General features: G+C 51.1%; 1 protein-coding gene across 1 annotated transcript; it reads left to right on the forward strand.

Annotated features, from left to right (window-relative positions):
• Positions 1-4,120: 4,120 nt before the first annotated feature.
• LOC143526172 (roundabout homolog 2-like) lies at positions 4,121-16,347 on the forward strand. Its single transcript, XM_077020821.1, has 11 exons — positions 4,121-4,264; positions 5,761-5,907; positions 6,070-6,190; positions 6,341-6,479; positions 9,535-9,671; positions 11,310-11,434; positions 12,154-12,325; positions 13,814-14,019; positions 15,086-15,167; positions 15,270-15,435; positions 16,128-16,347. Exons 1-11 carry the CDS (start codon positions 4,121-4,123, stop codon positions 16,345-16,347), a joined length of 1,659 nt encoding a protein of 552 aa, XP_076876936.1.
• The last annotated feature ends 156 nt before the right edge of the window (positions 16,348-16,503 follow it).

The raw sequence follows: 16,503 nt of genomic DNA on the forward strand, positions 1-16,503 counted from the left end.
AAGCGAGGAACAGGCATATATGTGGCGTGCGATTTCAGATGGATAGGATTATTATTGGTCTGTATGCTTACGTCAATGACAGTGTGCCCTTGCAGTTTTAGAAGCATTAGGTCGTTATGGTTTTAAACGAAGAGAGCACGTCCTCCCGGTTTAATAGTTTAATGAGTCCTACACTCATTCTTTGCTTCCGTTGGAAACTGGTCGTTATGTGTCTCTGTCTCGCTATCCCCCCCCCTCCCTCTCTCTGACTACAGACCCCGATGGTGTGTACAGTGGCTTCCTTCCATCATGTTGCTTTGTGCTAATCACAGATTTTTGGCGTCCAGCTTGCATCCAGCATCATTCATTCATTTCTACAGGCTTACCCCATTATTTCGAGAGCAAACACAACCTCTTATTGATACTTAAAGACTTAGAACATTTTAATTTCCATGCAAATCGGGGGTTCGGCTCATAGACGTCCGCACATTGTAGCGGACGAGCGTCCAGACGAAGTGGGCAGCGCTGGGCGGAGTGGGCAGGGCTGGGCGGAGTGGGAGGGGCCAGTCACCACAGGAGTATGAGGGAGGACAGAGAGAGCAGGAGATGTTGTACACGGGGTTAATCAATTATAAATGCACAGGCAGGGAGCTTAGAGCCGGTGCTGCTGTAATCAGGAAGACAAGCTAGCGTGCTCGTCTCTGCCGCTGTCTCCTTTACACCGCCAGATGTAATATTTATATCACTGTCAAACCGTGACTTCTCATAGAGTCCGTGAGCAGTCTGCTTTGTGTACTATGCATTTTTTTTGTGCATGAGCCCACTAAGTCATGGAGCTCTCTTTATTGCGAGCTTGTTAATTGGCATTTTAGACTAAAGACAAACCCAAGAACTCTGCAGAGCTTAGCGGAGGGTTGTAACCATTTGTGCGAAAGTGTGCAAAAACAACACAGGTGTTGCGGACAGGACAGGTGTGGTCTGAAGGTGCCTGCTACACCTACTGTGGTATTGAGTACATGTCCCCGAGATGGCTTCATACACCAGCGTTTCCTCTCACTGCAGGACGTATATGTGTGACAACAGTAGATGAGTGTTTGGAGGTCTTGGCCCAGCAGCTGTCGTCTGATAGGCTGATGAGAACTAAGAGTTCTTCTAATAGGTTATCTGCAGTTGGGATGAGGTTGTCGCCATTGGGGACGCTATGGAAACTTAGGCACTCTGCTGACTGATTACTGATGACTTTTTTAGGGCACATACAAGTTATTTATTTATTCCAAAGCTGCAATGCAAATGTACTTCTACCCTTTCTCTGTGCCTGTCTCCCCCGTTATAACTCTCACTCTGCTGTTTTAGAACTCACTCTCTCTCTCTCTCTCTCTCTCTCTGGAGGAGAGATAATATTTTCATCAGCAAATGTACGAGATTATCTCACAGGACTGCTGCTTCTTCATCCTTTTTGTGTCATCAGCGTGACAGAAGCAGGACAGCTCCCCGCCCGCCACAGAGACCACGCCCCCGCCCCAGAGACCACACCCCCACCCCAGAGACCACTCCCCCGACCATGGCGCTTTGCGACTAGCTTCTTCAAATGTAGTGCTCAAAATGCCTCAACTTGAATGGAGGGGAGTGCTCGGATCACACTGGAGCTGGGTCCTGCCCTCCCTCCACACTGAACTGGGTCCTGCCCTCCCTCCACACTGGAACTGGGTCCTGCCCTCCTCACTGGAACTGGGTCCTGCCCTCCCTCCACACTGGAACTGGGTCCTGCCCTCCCTCCACACTGGAACTGGGTCCTGCCCTCCTCACTGGAACTGGGTCCTGCCCTCCCTCCACACTGGAGCTGGTCCTGCCCTCCTCACTGGAACTGGGTCCTGCCCTCCCTCCACACTGGAGCTGGGTCCTGCCCTCCCTCCACACTGGAGCTGGGTCCTGCCCTCCCTCCACACTGGAGCTGGGTCCTGCCCTCCCTCCACACTGGAACTGGGTCCTGCCCTCCCTCCACACTGGAGCTGGGTCCTGCCCTCCCTCCTCACTGGAACTGGGTCCTGCCCTCCCTCCACACTGGAACTGGGTCCTGCTCTCCTCACTGGAACTGGGTCCTGCCCTCCTCACTGGAACTGGGTCCTGCCCTAATATCTTCTTTCTCTCTCACCACCGTCTGCATACATTTCCAAGCGTCCGGGTGAGGACAGAAGACAGTTGGCTGTAGATAAACGCAAGATCTGAATTTATAGAATGGTCAGATTTTTCAGACTGATGCAGTCAGTGTACTGGAGCCAGTATTCTTGTTGAAGAGAATCAGTATTCCTGTTTAGGGGAGAAAGGGGCATATTTCAGAGGGAAGTTATTTTCTTTTAACAAATCAAATAAGCAGCGATGCGATGGGTGGGGAATACCAATCAAGTGCACTGCACTGAAGTGTACAAGTGAAATTATACCACATCCTGACCCCACTGCAGGAACCAAGACAGCTAGAATATAGACTAGGTGTAGTTCATATGCCAACAGTATGGATATGTGCTGTATTTCACGTTGCTTGGGGGACGGAGTGTTACCTTGGGAGTTCGCTTTATTGTCTTGTTGTCTTGGTAATTGGTCAGTCACCTGCCCCCCCTCAATAAAAATACATACATATAGACCATTCCTCTTCTGAGCGACCACAAAGCCAATGCATAGAATATTCCAGAACGTTCCATTGTATAGCACAGCTGGTTCAGAAATGTATATTACAGTCTACTGCCTGGAGGCGGGATGAGCGTGTGGAGATCGGGGACGTCCTTCAAGTGTTCATCAGAGACGTCAAGCCTAGCCGCGCGTGCTCTCTGCGTCTCCAGCGTCCCGTCCGAGCCGTCCTTTCGCGTCCCGCGGCTGTTTATCGACAGAAAGCGGAGAGCCAGAAATTCCTGTGCATCCCGTAACGGTCTTCCCAAAGAAACATCGTTCTGCTTTTCGTTGCTGCAGACCCTCACACACGCTGTGACTGAGAACAGGACATTTGTGCAAATTTGCACACAGTGGGAGACTCAGAGGGCAGATGCGTATCTTTCGTGGAAGTCAGATTACCTCTTATTTCTATTCATTTGGTCATGAGTTCAGTAATGCCTGAAGTTGGCTGTCTCTAAAGTAACGTGGACGACATCACTTCAGGTACGGTGTGGTGACCTGGTGTGAGACTCAGGGGTGGGGGCAAGTCTTCTGTTCCTTCTCCCCCACAAATGTGTACGCTGTTCTTTGAACACAGTAGCTGGACCTTTCCAGCTCCTTTTTTTTTTTTTAGGCAGGGGCAGCTAGTGGTGAACTCCTGAATCTGGGTGTATCTACGGAAACGTCCTCAGACAGCAGTGGACGCGTGGCATTGGTGTTTTCACAGCTCGGTGAATGACATGTTTGAAATGTGTCTGAAATTGAGACGTCCACCGAGGTCCCTGGTGAGGCTGGGGCCTCACGTCTGGCCCGGTGAAACCACAGTTCCTTGCTCCAGTATATTAAACCGGCCTGCAGCAACCACTCGGAGAGTGTCGCTCCCAGTCGGCTCTCACGTGCCGTAAATGGCCGTGGCTAGAACATCTGTGTTAGGAATACTCAGTGGTGCGTGGATCAGTTGATGGACCTGTTAGTTTGCACTAGGGTTTCTCATTAGTGTAAGAACGTAAACCCATAAACGCGCTACAGCTTGAAGAAATGCAGATAATAGGTGTGAATGCGCCTTGTTTTCCTCCATTACGTTTATGCTTATTAGGGAGAAGGTGGTGGTGATTAACATGAAGGAAATAATGAAGTTCGGTTCAGCCGGCTCTGAATAACAGAAGAACACCTGTGCGTGACATTATTTTTGCTGTCGTCTTCACTGTCATTTATTATCTCCCTACAATCTATTCTGCATAATTACATAATGATCCTCTATACAGCACTGGAGAAATACCTTCATGCTGTCTGTGGTTTAGCCCCTCCCCCCCACTGTGCTGTGGAATGAAATCTTTGTCTGACCATAAATGGACTCGCCAGAAGAGAGACCCCCAAATGGCTCATTTGAATAATTGAACGTGCTGCGATTCAGGGGGCGGAGCTGGTGGAGGCAGGTGGGAGGAAGCGGGGTGGGCGTGGCGGGAGCTGGTTGCCGAGCAATTAGGCTGGGCAAACAATGCAGCTCTGTGCTCCGCCCACAGGGGTGGGCTCTTCACACTGCCTCATGGTTCCTCCTGATGGCAGCTGCTCCCTGTACCGCGGCAGTAGCGTGGGCGTAGCGCACCGGGGGCTTCTACACCCTAGCGGAGGTGCTGTCCTGGTGTGATGGCCGCTGTCGTAGCACGCCGGGCTCGGTTGTATCTTGGCAGCGTGGCGTTTAGCACCCTCGCACCACCCCCACCACCTCCCTCACCACCCCCACCACCCCACCACCACCACCACCACCACCACCTCCCCCACTATTCTTCCACCTCTCTCGGCTCTCGTGCCAACTTGAGGGCCGGCGTGGCCACCTGGCCCGTCGCGGTAGCTGCAAGCATCACGGCGTGCGCTGCACGGCGTGCGCTGCACAGCGTGGCTGCGCATTCCAATGAGAGAGAACGGGCCAGCGCCTTCGGGTGGTCCAGCAGCTTTTCTTATCGGGGGAGGGGGGGGGTGGCAGCAACGATGGCTATAGACATGCATGAGGTTCTCACCCCCCCCCCCCCCGTCTACCGTCTAAAGCCATCGGCACGGGGAACCACGCAGGCTGTCATTCAATGGCTCCGACATTGATTAGAGGCGGCAGAAAGCTTGTCACCTGAGATGGATGAGCTATGATGTGTGTGTGTGTGTGTGTGTGTGTGTGTGTGTGTGTGTGTGTGTGTGTGTTGGGGAGCATTCTGAGGGTGCGCACGCAGCCGTATGGCCGCGTCTGTCTGTCCGCCGTATAGCCCGTCCTGACTGAAACCCTCCACGTTGTCGCCGAGCTGTGATTGACAGGTTGGCCTGCGGGCCTCGTCTCCATCGCTGCTGTTTGTCAGAGACGCTCCTGTGGGATTCGAATATCTCGCAGTTATTACCAGCCTCCTCGTTCTCCGCCTCCCACGCAACTTCCCAGGCTGTTCCAACATTCCTAAACATTATGGAGGCTTATGAAAGACAACAGCTCCACTCCGACACTAATTGGGACTGTTTTGCAACAAAATGCACCATTAGTGCGTGTTTGCTACTGAGTACGGACCTGCTACAGTAACAAAATGTGTCATTAGTGCGTGTTTGCTGCAACAGTACGAACCTGCTACAGTAACACAGTGTGTCATTAGTGCGTGTTTGCTACTGAGTACGGACCTGCTACAGTAACAAAATGTGCCATTAGTGCGTGTTTGCTGCTAGAGTACGAACCTGCTACAGTAACACAGTGTGTCATTAGTGCATGTTTGCTACTGAGTACGGACCTGCTACAGTAACAAAATGTGCCATTAGTGCGTGTTTGCTGCTACAGTACGAACCTGCTACAGTAACACAGTGTGTCATTAGTGCATGTTTGCTACTGAGTATAGACCTGCTACAGTAACACAGTGTGTCATTAGTGCATGTTTGCTACTGAGTATAGACCTGCTACAGTAACACAGTGTGTCATTAGTGCATGTTTGCTACTGAGTATAGACCTGCTACAGTAACACAGTGTGTCATTAGTGCATGTTTGCTACTGAGTATAGACCTGCTACAGTAATCCTTTAACTAGCTTTGTTGACATTTCGTATTCAGAGCAGAAGGTCCCTTGTATGCCTGCACAACTGTAGCAACTCTTCCTCTCCTCTTCCTCTCCCTCAGGATTTCCGGCAGAACCCCCAGGACGTGGTGGTGGTGGTGGGGGACTCGGCCACGCTGGAGTGCCAGCCCCCCCGGGGTCACCCCGAGCCCAGCACCTTCTGGAGGAAAGACAAGGCCCGGCTCGACCCGAAAGACGACAGGATCACGGTGCGTAGGCGTCCCACGCCAGAACCCCCCCCCCCCAATCCCCCCGCTCTGCGCTGCTACCCCATCACGCCGCACGTCACCGTGGCGAAGCACGCCGTGCACCATAAATCACGTCCGTAAATAAATGTGAAGTTGCACTTCAATTCTCTGGCGGTTCTGCAGATCCGAGGCGGGAAGCTGACCATATCCGACACCAGGAAGAGTGACGGAGGGATGTACGTGTGTGTGGCGACCAACATGGTGGGGGACAGAGAGAGTGAAATGGCCCAGCTCTCTGTGTTTGGTAAGGGCCATATGAAGTTACATATACATATTCATTTGGTTCACAGCATGCACAAATGCATATGTATTTTTTTTTCTTTGATATTGTGTGACGTGTGTGTGTGTGTGTGTGTGTGTGTGTGTGTGTGTGTGTGTGTGTGTGTGTGTCCAGAGCGACCCACGTTTGTGCGTCGGCCTGTGAACCAGGTGGTGCTGGTGGACGAGACTGCCGAGTTCAGGTGTCAGGTGCAGGGAGACCCGGCACCATCACTACGCTGGAGGAAGGATGATGCGGAGATCCCCCGGGGCAGGTGGGGGAAGCCCCGCCCCTCCCATACACCCGCGTCTGCCCCCGCCCCCCACACATCGATCCACTCTATTCGATCCTTTATTCCTTTATCCTCCTATAGCACTGGTGCATACATCCACGCAGTTGCCAGGTTGACAGAGGCAGATTAGAATGCAAAGCTTGTGGTCAGAATGCAAATCACGGATCTGCGGTGAAAGCTGAACTGAGCATTGTGGATTCATAATGCTGTGCATCTTAAGATGTTGATTTTTACCATACGCATGCATGGAAAACACACAGAATGAGCAATGAGTATAGATCAGGATAACTGAGTATAGATCAGGATAACTGAGTATAGATCAGGAGATCCTGTGGGGGTCTGTGGATGCATGCGTGCATATAGTATATACCTACGTTTGAGCATTTATGTTAGAGAGACTGCTTGAGGCTTGTTATTTATTTAGCTGAAGCCTTATTATGTATGTATGTTTGTATGTATGTATGTATGTATGCGTGTGTTGTGTGTGTGTGTGTGTGTGTGTGTGTGTGTGTGTGTGTGTGTGTGTGTGTGTGTGTGTGTGTGTGTGTGTGTGTATATGTACACACACACCCACACACACACATACATACATACATACATACATACCATACACACACACACACACACACACACACACACACACACACACACACACACACACACACACACTCACATGCATATATATATAAGATATATAGATAAGAATGGGTCGCTCTCAGGAGCTCAGTGAATTCCAGCGTGGAACTGTGATGTGATGCCACCTGTACAACAAATCCAGTCGTGAAATTTCCTCACTTCTAAATATTCCACATATATATAGGAAATAGGAGGGGTCGGGGTCTATAGAGGGTGGAGTTGGGTGGAGAGGTCTATAGAGGGTGGAGCAGCAGGCTTCATCTGTCTCCCTTTTCCTTCCCGTGAGGTTTATTTCAGCAGTTTATCCCACACTGTTTAGTACTTTCCACACAACAAAGACCTCAGCTGTCTGAATGATGGAGCACCTGCAGCATAGACACGCCCCCTGCTCACAGCTCCTCCCCCGGATGGTAGTCCAGCAGAACCGGTGGGAACTGGTGGGCATTAACGCTGGGTTAACTGGTGGGCATTAACGCTGGGTTAACTGGTGGGCATTAACGCTGGGTTAACTGGTGGGCATTAATGCTGGGTTAACTGGTGGGCATTAATGCTGGGTTAACTGGTGGGTATTAACGCTGGATTAACTGGTGGGCATTAACACTGGGTTAACTGGTGGGCATTAATGCTGGGTTAACTGGTGGGCATTAAAGCTGGGTTAACTGGTGGGCATTAATGCTGGGTTAACTGGTGGGTATTAACGCTGGATTAACTGGTGGGCATTAACACTGGGTTAACTGGTGGGCATTAACGCTGGGTTAACTGGTGGGCATTAATGCTGGGTTAACTGGTGGGCAATAAAGCTGGGTTAACTGGTGGGCATTAACACTGGGTTAACTGGTGGGCATTAACGCTGGATTAACTGGTGGGCATTAACACTGGGTTAACTGGTGGGCATTAACGCTGGGTTAACTAGTGGGCATTAACGCTGGGTTAACTGGTGGGCATTAACGCTGGGTTAACTGGTGGGCATTAACACTGGGTTAACTGGTAGGCATGTACTGCATATATAGATGCTGCACTGCATATAATTTACATGTGAGACAATATTATGACATTAGATTTTTTTTAAACCATTGATTGGTTTATTTACATGTTCAAATGTGGGGAAGATAATAACACTTAAACAGACTTTAAATGTGCGGTGTGATTCAGACTTTAACAGAATTTAAACGTATGTGTGGAGCTGTAGATAACCGAGGGTACCTGTTATGCACACGTGTGTGTACGCTAGTGTGCCCTGTTGTGATGTGAGTGTAGTGTAAAGTGCTGAGTCGTGTAGGTGGGGGTCCCCTGTGTGGTGGGCGGCCACTCCCCACCTCTCCACCAGCGGAGAACCAGCCCTGCTCCATAGTCCTGTCCTCCCTCTCCTCCACCTCTCCACCCACAGGACTCCTCCAGGGAGGTGCCAATATAGGTCAGAGATGTGACGTGACTGGAGTCTTCACCAGGCTCTGGCCAATCGGACGCCATTATGAGCGCCCCCCCCCAGCCAGGGAGTCACTTGTTTGTCTAAGAACCCCCAGCATCCTTTGCATCCTCTTTTGGAATCATCTTCACGTTCCTGCCTGACATCAGAACCTCTGTCCTCTGCACAGACACAAACACAGATGTGAGCAGTGTGTTGCTCTGAGACAGGTTCCATTACCTGTAGGATAAAACTCTCAGCTTTACACCAAGATCTTAAATCTGAAGCTCTCTCTACATTTCTCTGCCTCTCTGCCGAATGAGATGTGGCATTCACGAGTCTCGTGCTGTAATTTAGCTGGGCTGCAAGCGGCTGCTGTAATTGTCATTGTTAATTTGACTCACCGTGCACAGTAGTGGGTACGCCATGATACATAGTTTATCCACACAAATTAGTCATTCATCAACGAAGCCAGCAGAAGCTCATGCAGAGCCAGGCTGAAGATATGGCAGACCCTAGGAGTCAGTCCTTCTCTTCCCATCTCTACATGAAAACACATATGGGTGCACATTCACACACACACATACACACGCACACGCAGAGGCAAAACACAGTGGGTTCTTCTTCATAAATATTGAAACAGTGAAACAGTGAGGGTTCCAGCTGAAAGCACCTTTCATTTTGCCCTGCCTTTCATGCTTGTATAATTGACACCTTTTCCTCCACTTTACCAAATCATCTTCACCACGGACTCTCTCAAGGGCTGCGAAAAAGCCCTTTTGTTCCGCAAAAAAGGCCCCGCTGGCCCATTATTCTTTGTTTACTTTTCCTGAAACGGTCTCCCGCTAATCGCCCCCCCACACACACACACACACACACACACACACCACACAGACGTCGACCCCTCCGTAGGAAGAATCCTGTGGGGCCTCCGTGCTCACTCTGTCGTGAGCTCCCGGGGTCGTTTGAAGACTGCTTCTTGCCAATTCTGCACAGGTATGACATGAAATACGAGAAGGACGACTTCGTCTTGAGGATGAAGAAGGTGTCGTCTGGAGACCAGGGAAGCTTCACGTGTGTGGCGGAGAATCGGGTGGGCAAGGTGGAGGCGTCAGCTACGCTCACAGTCAGGGGTAAGTGTTGGGCCCCTACACCCTTTCATCTTCAGATGTGCCTGACAGGTAGCAGTAATGTATTCCAACTCAGTCTGACTTACAAAGATGGACTCCATATCCTCAGATGTTAACAGATACCCATTAACAAAACCACACTTTTATTTTGCCCCTGATCTTTATATATTGGTGTATTCCCCTGGTTGACTACAGTCTACCTGGGCTTTTGTCTGCTTGTTCCTGGGTTGTTTTTGGTCATGCGGCCTTGGTGATAACACTGGGTATTACCGTTCAAAGATTTGATAAGCTTCAGATTGGGGAAGAGCGAAAGAGATTTGTGTGGTTTTGGTTTTAGACTAAATTTGGTGAAAAATCCCCAGTTCGACAGACACCGGCTTTTATCCTTAACCCACGATTTGGGTGCAGTGGCACGAGAGCAGGAGCGGGCGGCTCTGTTTGCGAGCCGGTTTACTCCTCTCAGTGGGAGCGAAGACGGTCAGGACCGCCTCCTCCCGCGTGTGTCATTCCCTGACCAGTGGGATTCCTGTGATACAAAAACAGACACATGCACTGCGCACTCTCGTTCAGACACACACACACACACACACACACACACACACACACACACACACACACACACACACACACACACACACACACTCAGGCAGGCAAGGCATGGTTGACTGGCACTAACGTCCCACTGAGTTAAAGAAATGAGGAACTTGATGATGGTGTAGTGCTGGACTCGGCCCGCCTCTCCTGTAAAGCAATAAAGTGTTGGGGGTTTCTGCCAGGAGCATTGAGGAGAACCTGAACAGCACCCAGGTGGAGTGGCTCGATAAGACACCCGAGATTTCACTCTCTTTAATTTGAGGGTTTTTTTTTTTTTTTGGAAGTTTCCAGAATGTGCATTAGGCATTGTGCTGCGTTATTACGCCTTGTTCACGGTTCACCTGATTTAAGCCCATTTCATCCGTCACCGAGCAGATCCCCCTTCACTCTGTCCCGGGTTTTTGTCGTAAATGTGCTGACGTGTCCGATGCCATGCGGCTCAATCTGAACTTCATTCTTTCCTTCCCTTTGGTATCTGTTGTCCTCCTAACCCCCCCCACCCGCTCTCATTCACATCAGTGTTCTTTCACCAGCTCGGCCTGTTGGTACGTGTTCATCCACACCGTGCTACCGACACCACGGCCCATGAGATAAATTCTTCATTTCACATAGATCGATGCTAACTTGGACTTCTTGGGCGCAGCAGTGCTTGCCAATCATAACAGAACCGAGGCATTCCTCGTACAAAATGGGCAGTTTTGTGAAGACAATTCAGCTGTGGGCATTTTAAAATTTTGAACAACTTCCAGGTATCGAAGCCTTAAAAAAATATGGAGCTGTAGGTGTGGCGGTAAACCGTAGACTGTGTGATGCTGTGGAGTCCAGTCCGTGTGCGCAGACGTGCTTGTGCTGAACTTCCCACCTCGCATTACGAGCCATTAGCAAAACCCACCTCGCACGGCACCTTTCCCGCGCCCGCCGCACTCCGCACGTTAATTAGCAGCGCCGCGTTTTCCCGCCTCCTCCAGCATTAAACATGATCACGGCCGCCATGGCGACAGTGATGCCTGCTGTTCCACCGTTTGTGCGTGTGACCTTTCATCTCAGAAGCGCCCCAGTTTGTCGTGCGGCCCCGGGACCAGATTGTGACACTGGGGCACGGCGCCACCTTCAGGTGTGAGACGAGAGGGAACCCGCAGCCCGCCGTGTTCTGGCAGAAGGAGGGCAGTCAGGTGAGCTCACCACGTCTGGGTCACGCGTGTGGGTCACGTGGCAGATAGGTCATTGGCGGATAAGAGGGAGACGTGTACTTATGAAGTGTGGTCACGGGCTGAAGTGTGGTCACGGGAGTTCTTATCCCAGACACTTTGGACTTCAAGCTAGATATTTACCTCAGTTAACTAATTAGTGCACTGAATGAATAGCTGGATATTCTGTGGGTGGCTGGATTTTGCCTTCAGAGTAATGAAGTAGCCATCAGTCCTCCATCACTTGACTTATGTGGGGGGGCAGGAGGGTCATTTGTCATCTCAGAATTTATTCATTTACTGTATTCAAGTCATTAGGGCTAATTGAATCTGGCTAATGTCCTTCCTCTCCCCTCAGTCAGGGTAGCTTTGAGAATTTGGAGTGAAATCTCATTAGAGGTAGAGAGATAGTGACCCCCGGGGCTGAATGTGGCAAAGCCTCTCTCGGGCCCCCCACGTCAACCGGGCCGGTCCACAAGCCTTCATTCGGCCCGTAATTACCGGCACAGCCGGGGCGCAGGATGCCGGTCCCGACCCGGCTGTGGGTGCCTCTGAGACAGAAGACGCTCATGTCATGAGCTCGACCTTCTCCAGACATATACGCCTTTCAGTTCGCTGGTCTTTGCAGGTTCTTGTTGGGTTATTTTGTCTTGTTTTATGACTTTATGACACGGTGGCCTCCACATTTTTCTTCTCTCCCTCAGGAACTGCTCTTCCCGAGCCAACCACCTCAGGTCGGGAGCCGCTTCTCGGTGGCTCCAAACGGCGATCTGACTATCGCCTCTGTTCAGCGCTCGGACGCGGGCTACTACATCTGCCAGGCCCTCACCGTCGCCGGTAGCATCCTGGCCAAGGCCCAGCTGGAGGTGTCTGACGGTGAGTGTTCTGCTCTTCCAGCCGCTAAAGCCCCAGACACCTGAGCCTGACGCCCCACCCTCAACACGCCCGCACTCCCCCACCGCTGCCCTGCATGCTTATTGGACGAGCAGCCCAGAAGGTCCTCCGGGTAAACCCCCAGGTTACAGCCGCACCAGAGACCAGCCCCAACACCGCGCCAGCAGCCTTGTGTCTAGGATCTCAGCCTCGGCTGTCTGCTTCAGAAGGTCGTTTTTGGATAAACGTTACTATGATCTGGAAACACAGATGAATTATACACTACATCGCCATCTCCAATGGATTTACTGGAGTCAACATGTAGACGTAATGTGCAACATTTCTCTCAGTAAAAATCAGCAAATTGTAAATCATTACCACATTTTCAGATTACCAGCTTACCAAACATTGCGTTGAGTTCAGATCTTCTCCGGGGGCCGCTGACTTCGTTAAATACCTTCGGAGGCGAGGCAAGTCCTCATCGACGTGTTGCTGGGGCACGAAATAGAGAAAGACTCGGGATGGGCCCACGGGGCGAACAGAGCCCATAAAGTGTGACCCGGGGCCCGCTGATGGAGAGATGTACATTTACACCCACTTCTCCTCTCAAAGCGTATCATTATCCTAAGTGGCGTGGCGGCGCCAGACGGGGCTCCTCCCGAGCTCCTTTTCATTCCGCCTTGGCCCGCTCTCACACACATTATTGAATTAACATCTGCTCCAGGCCTGCTCTGTAACGGGCCGCTCCCGCCTGAAAGCAGCTTCTGCTGGATCACCGCGCATATCAATCGCCTGGAGGAAGACGATGGCGAAGGTTTTGGGGACGTGGGGGGGGGGGGGGGGGGGGGGGGGGGGGGGGTGGAGAGAGACAGAAGAGGTTGAGAGTCGGTAGGCTGAACCGATGACGGAGATAAAAGTCTTTGGTCTGCATTGTGCTGTATGTCGATCCTTTTATGTAAATTCTTAACAGTGTGTGCATGTGAGTAGCATTTAACTTTTAAGGACTACGAAGCAGCCATGGGCTTTTAGACTACGAGACGGAGATTTCTTTCTGGTCCCTGAGCCCGTAATTACTGTTGTCATGCAGTTGATTTCTCTCTCTAGAAGAGATAAAGACATGTACACTGGGAGAACTGATGCAGAGATGCAAACCTACTTACTAAAATGGCTTCAGTAAATGAGAGTGTTTGCTTAGGGCAGATCAGACAGCGAGTGGGGGTGTGAAAAAAGCACTTTAATTAGCCTCCGAGGCACGACATTTTTCACGCACACCTTGTAATTAGTGCTCCAAGGTGTGGTGGCATTTCATGAACCCGCACTTCCAAGAGTGCCATTTCTTTTACATGGTTGACCACAAAAACAGGTGCTACACTACGTCACATGACACTGGCAGAGACCGCCTGCTCTCCCGCAAGGTCAGAGACGGAGGACAAACTCATAAGGAAATCGTCATTATGCATTTAGTTCTCTTCTTTGCTTCCTACTCTACAGCTCTTAAGGACCGCCCACCCCCCATTATTCAGCAGGGCCCGACCAATCAGACGGTGGGAGTGGGCGGCCTGGCTCTGCTGGGATGCCGGGCGTCTGGAGACCCAGAACCCACTGTCACTTGGCTGAAAGAGGGACTCAGTCTGCTGGGCACAGAGCCACGCATGTCCCTGCTGCCCCCTGGCAGCCTGCAGATCCAGAACACCCAGGTCCGTCTCTGTGGTTTGTAATTGCTGTGTACCGACATCATGACTGGTGTTGAGAGTGTGTGTGTGTGTGTGTGTGTCTGTGTGTGTGTGGACACTTTGCAGAGCAGAGGAAGGGTGAAAGAGAGTGACTGGAAAGAGGAGTAGTGTCAGATTGGCATGGTTTAGATGGACAAGTGCATTCAGTTGAACGATGAATAAAGAGTATTGATTTTTTAATAAATTGCTAAATACTGCCAGTTAAGGGGCTGTCTTTAGCTTGGTTCTGACAGAAACTGGGCTCTTCCTCAAGGACAGCTCTTTATGGTAGATTAAAGACACACACACACACACACACACACACACACACACACACACACACACACACACACACACACCACACACACACACACACACACACACACACACACATCTAAAATGCCTACACAGCTCTTATCTGCATGCTTATCTGCCTTTGAATGTCAGTTTCACTTAAATCACTCTCTTCTGAATCAAATTAATAGACCATAGGCAAAGACAGAAAAGAAAGACTAGCTAGTGGCAGAGAGAGAGATAGAGAGACATAAAGAAAGAGAGAGAGACATAAAGAGAGAGAGATAAAGAGAGAAAAGGGGAGAAAGATAAAGAGCTCTTGCCATGTACCGTTGTTACACCAATCAGTACTAAGTAGACTAGTGTGCCACCATGTCAGTGTAGCTGCATCTCCGATGACTGGGTGCAGAGTTCTAAATTAAATTTATTAACAAAATTAACGTCAGCACTTTTGCCAGTCACATGGTATCAGTCTGTCTTCCTGCCTCTCTGATGCTCCTCCATGGAGGCCGTTAGAGGTTAATGCATTTTCATTGTAATCTCTTGGCAGAGTGTGGAACTTGCAGCAATAGATTTTGATGATTGTACTAGAAAATCTAAATAGCTGTCATCACCAGAATCGCTTCTGCCTACACTTACATAGGCTACTTAGCAAGTTGATAAGTAATCAATTCTTTTCAGTTTAAAGAGTAGATGTTGTATATGGCTGTAATTGAAATGCTGCTCATCACCGATTGGTCTGCTGTCTGTTCTCCAGCTCTCTGACTCCGGCCTTTATACGTGTTTGGCCACCAGTTCCAGCGGAGAGACCTCGTGGAGCGCCTTTCTGGACATCAGAGGTGCTTCCTTCCATCTCACTGACAGCAACAGCTGGCTGGCTTTGCCAGAACCTTCCACCACATGGCACCTGGCACTGCCTAACGCTCCCTTCTTCCTCTCAGAGTCGGGCGAGCTTGTGGACTCCGTATCCCACAATGCCACTGCTCTCCCGGGTCCTCCCTCTAAGCCTGAGGTCACTGACGTGACTAAGAGCAGCGTGTCGCTGTCGTGGCGTCCCAGACCCGAGGACGCTGCCCTAATCTCCTCCTACGTCATCGAAGCCTTTGGGTACGTTCGCTGTACCGCCTGCCGAGCCGTTCTTGGCCACCCCTCCCCCCCCCCCCCACCCCCCCTCACCACCGCCCCCCCCCCCCCAGCCCCCAACACCACCACCAACCTGCCACCAATGGGCTTTGGGCGTTATTTCTGGCACAGGGGGTTGTTCTGTGCACTTAAGTGTGGCTTCCCTGCATGTAATTTGCTGCATTCCTTCAATACTCCTCTGGCTGGAGCGCTGGGGCTCAGGTAATGGTGTGAAGGTTGATCGTCAGTGGGCGTTAGTTACAGGACTCGCTCTCAAGAGATAGGAGATGCACCTGCATTTAGAAGAAAGCCTACTTGATAGAGATGTGTTGGACTGTGGGTCCTTCCCCCTTTCAGACCTGTTTCACAATAGTTCAAAGTCTGTAACAGCTAAAGAAATGTGTTTAAAGTAGTTTCAAATGCTGGAGGAAGGTTTGATCGCAACTCTGCGCACTGACACGGGGTCATGGAGAGAGCTTTACTGCTCACCGGCTTCTGTACTGAAAGCTTTATGAAGAGCTGTTAGAACAGCGCTGTCTAGTGTGTGAGTGGGGTGGCCATGTTCCCTCTCCCCAGCGAGAGCTCACTGTGTCCCCCGTGTGTCCCCCGTGTGTCCCCCGTGTGTCCCGACTGTGTCCCCTCTGCATCCACCCCACGTCCTCTCTGCTCGTTCGCAGCCAGCTGGTGAGTAACAGCTGGCAGACGGTGGCCGACCACGTGAAGAGCACGGCGTACACGGTGGAGGAGCTACGTCCCAACACCGTCTACCTCTTCATCATCCGGGCGGTGAACGCACGCGGCGTGGGGGACCCGAGCGCCATGTCCGAGCCCGTCCGCACGCAGGGTAACGTCTCTCCACCTCCCTCCGCCCCGCCGGGCGGACACCGGCTCGTGTAGCCGCTAAGCTAGCGCCAAGCCTTTTATATATATAAGTGTAGAATTGTGTGTGAAGGGGATTAGAGTGTGCCTCACCTACTTGATGCTCGGTTCACGTGTCTGCGTGTGTCTGTGTGCTGCGTGCGTGTGTCTGTGGGCTGTCTGACCGTGGCCTGC

This window comes from Brachyhypopomus gauderio, chromosome 10 (genome assembly GCF_052324685.1).
Source record: "Brachyhypopomus gauderio isolate BG-103 chromosome 10, BGAUD_0.2, whole genome shotgun sequence".
Lineage (NCBI taxonomy): Eukaryota > Metazoa > Chordata > Actinopteri > Gymnotiformes > Hypopomidae > Brachyhypopomus > Brachyhypopomus gauderio.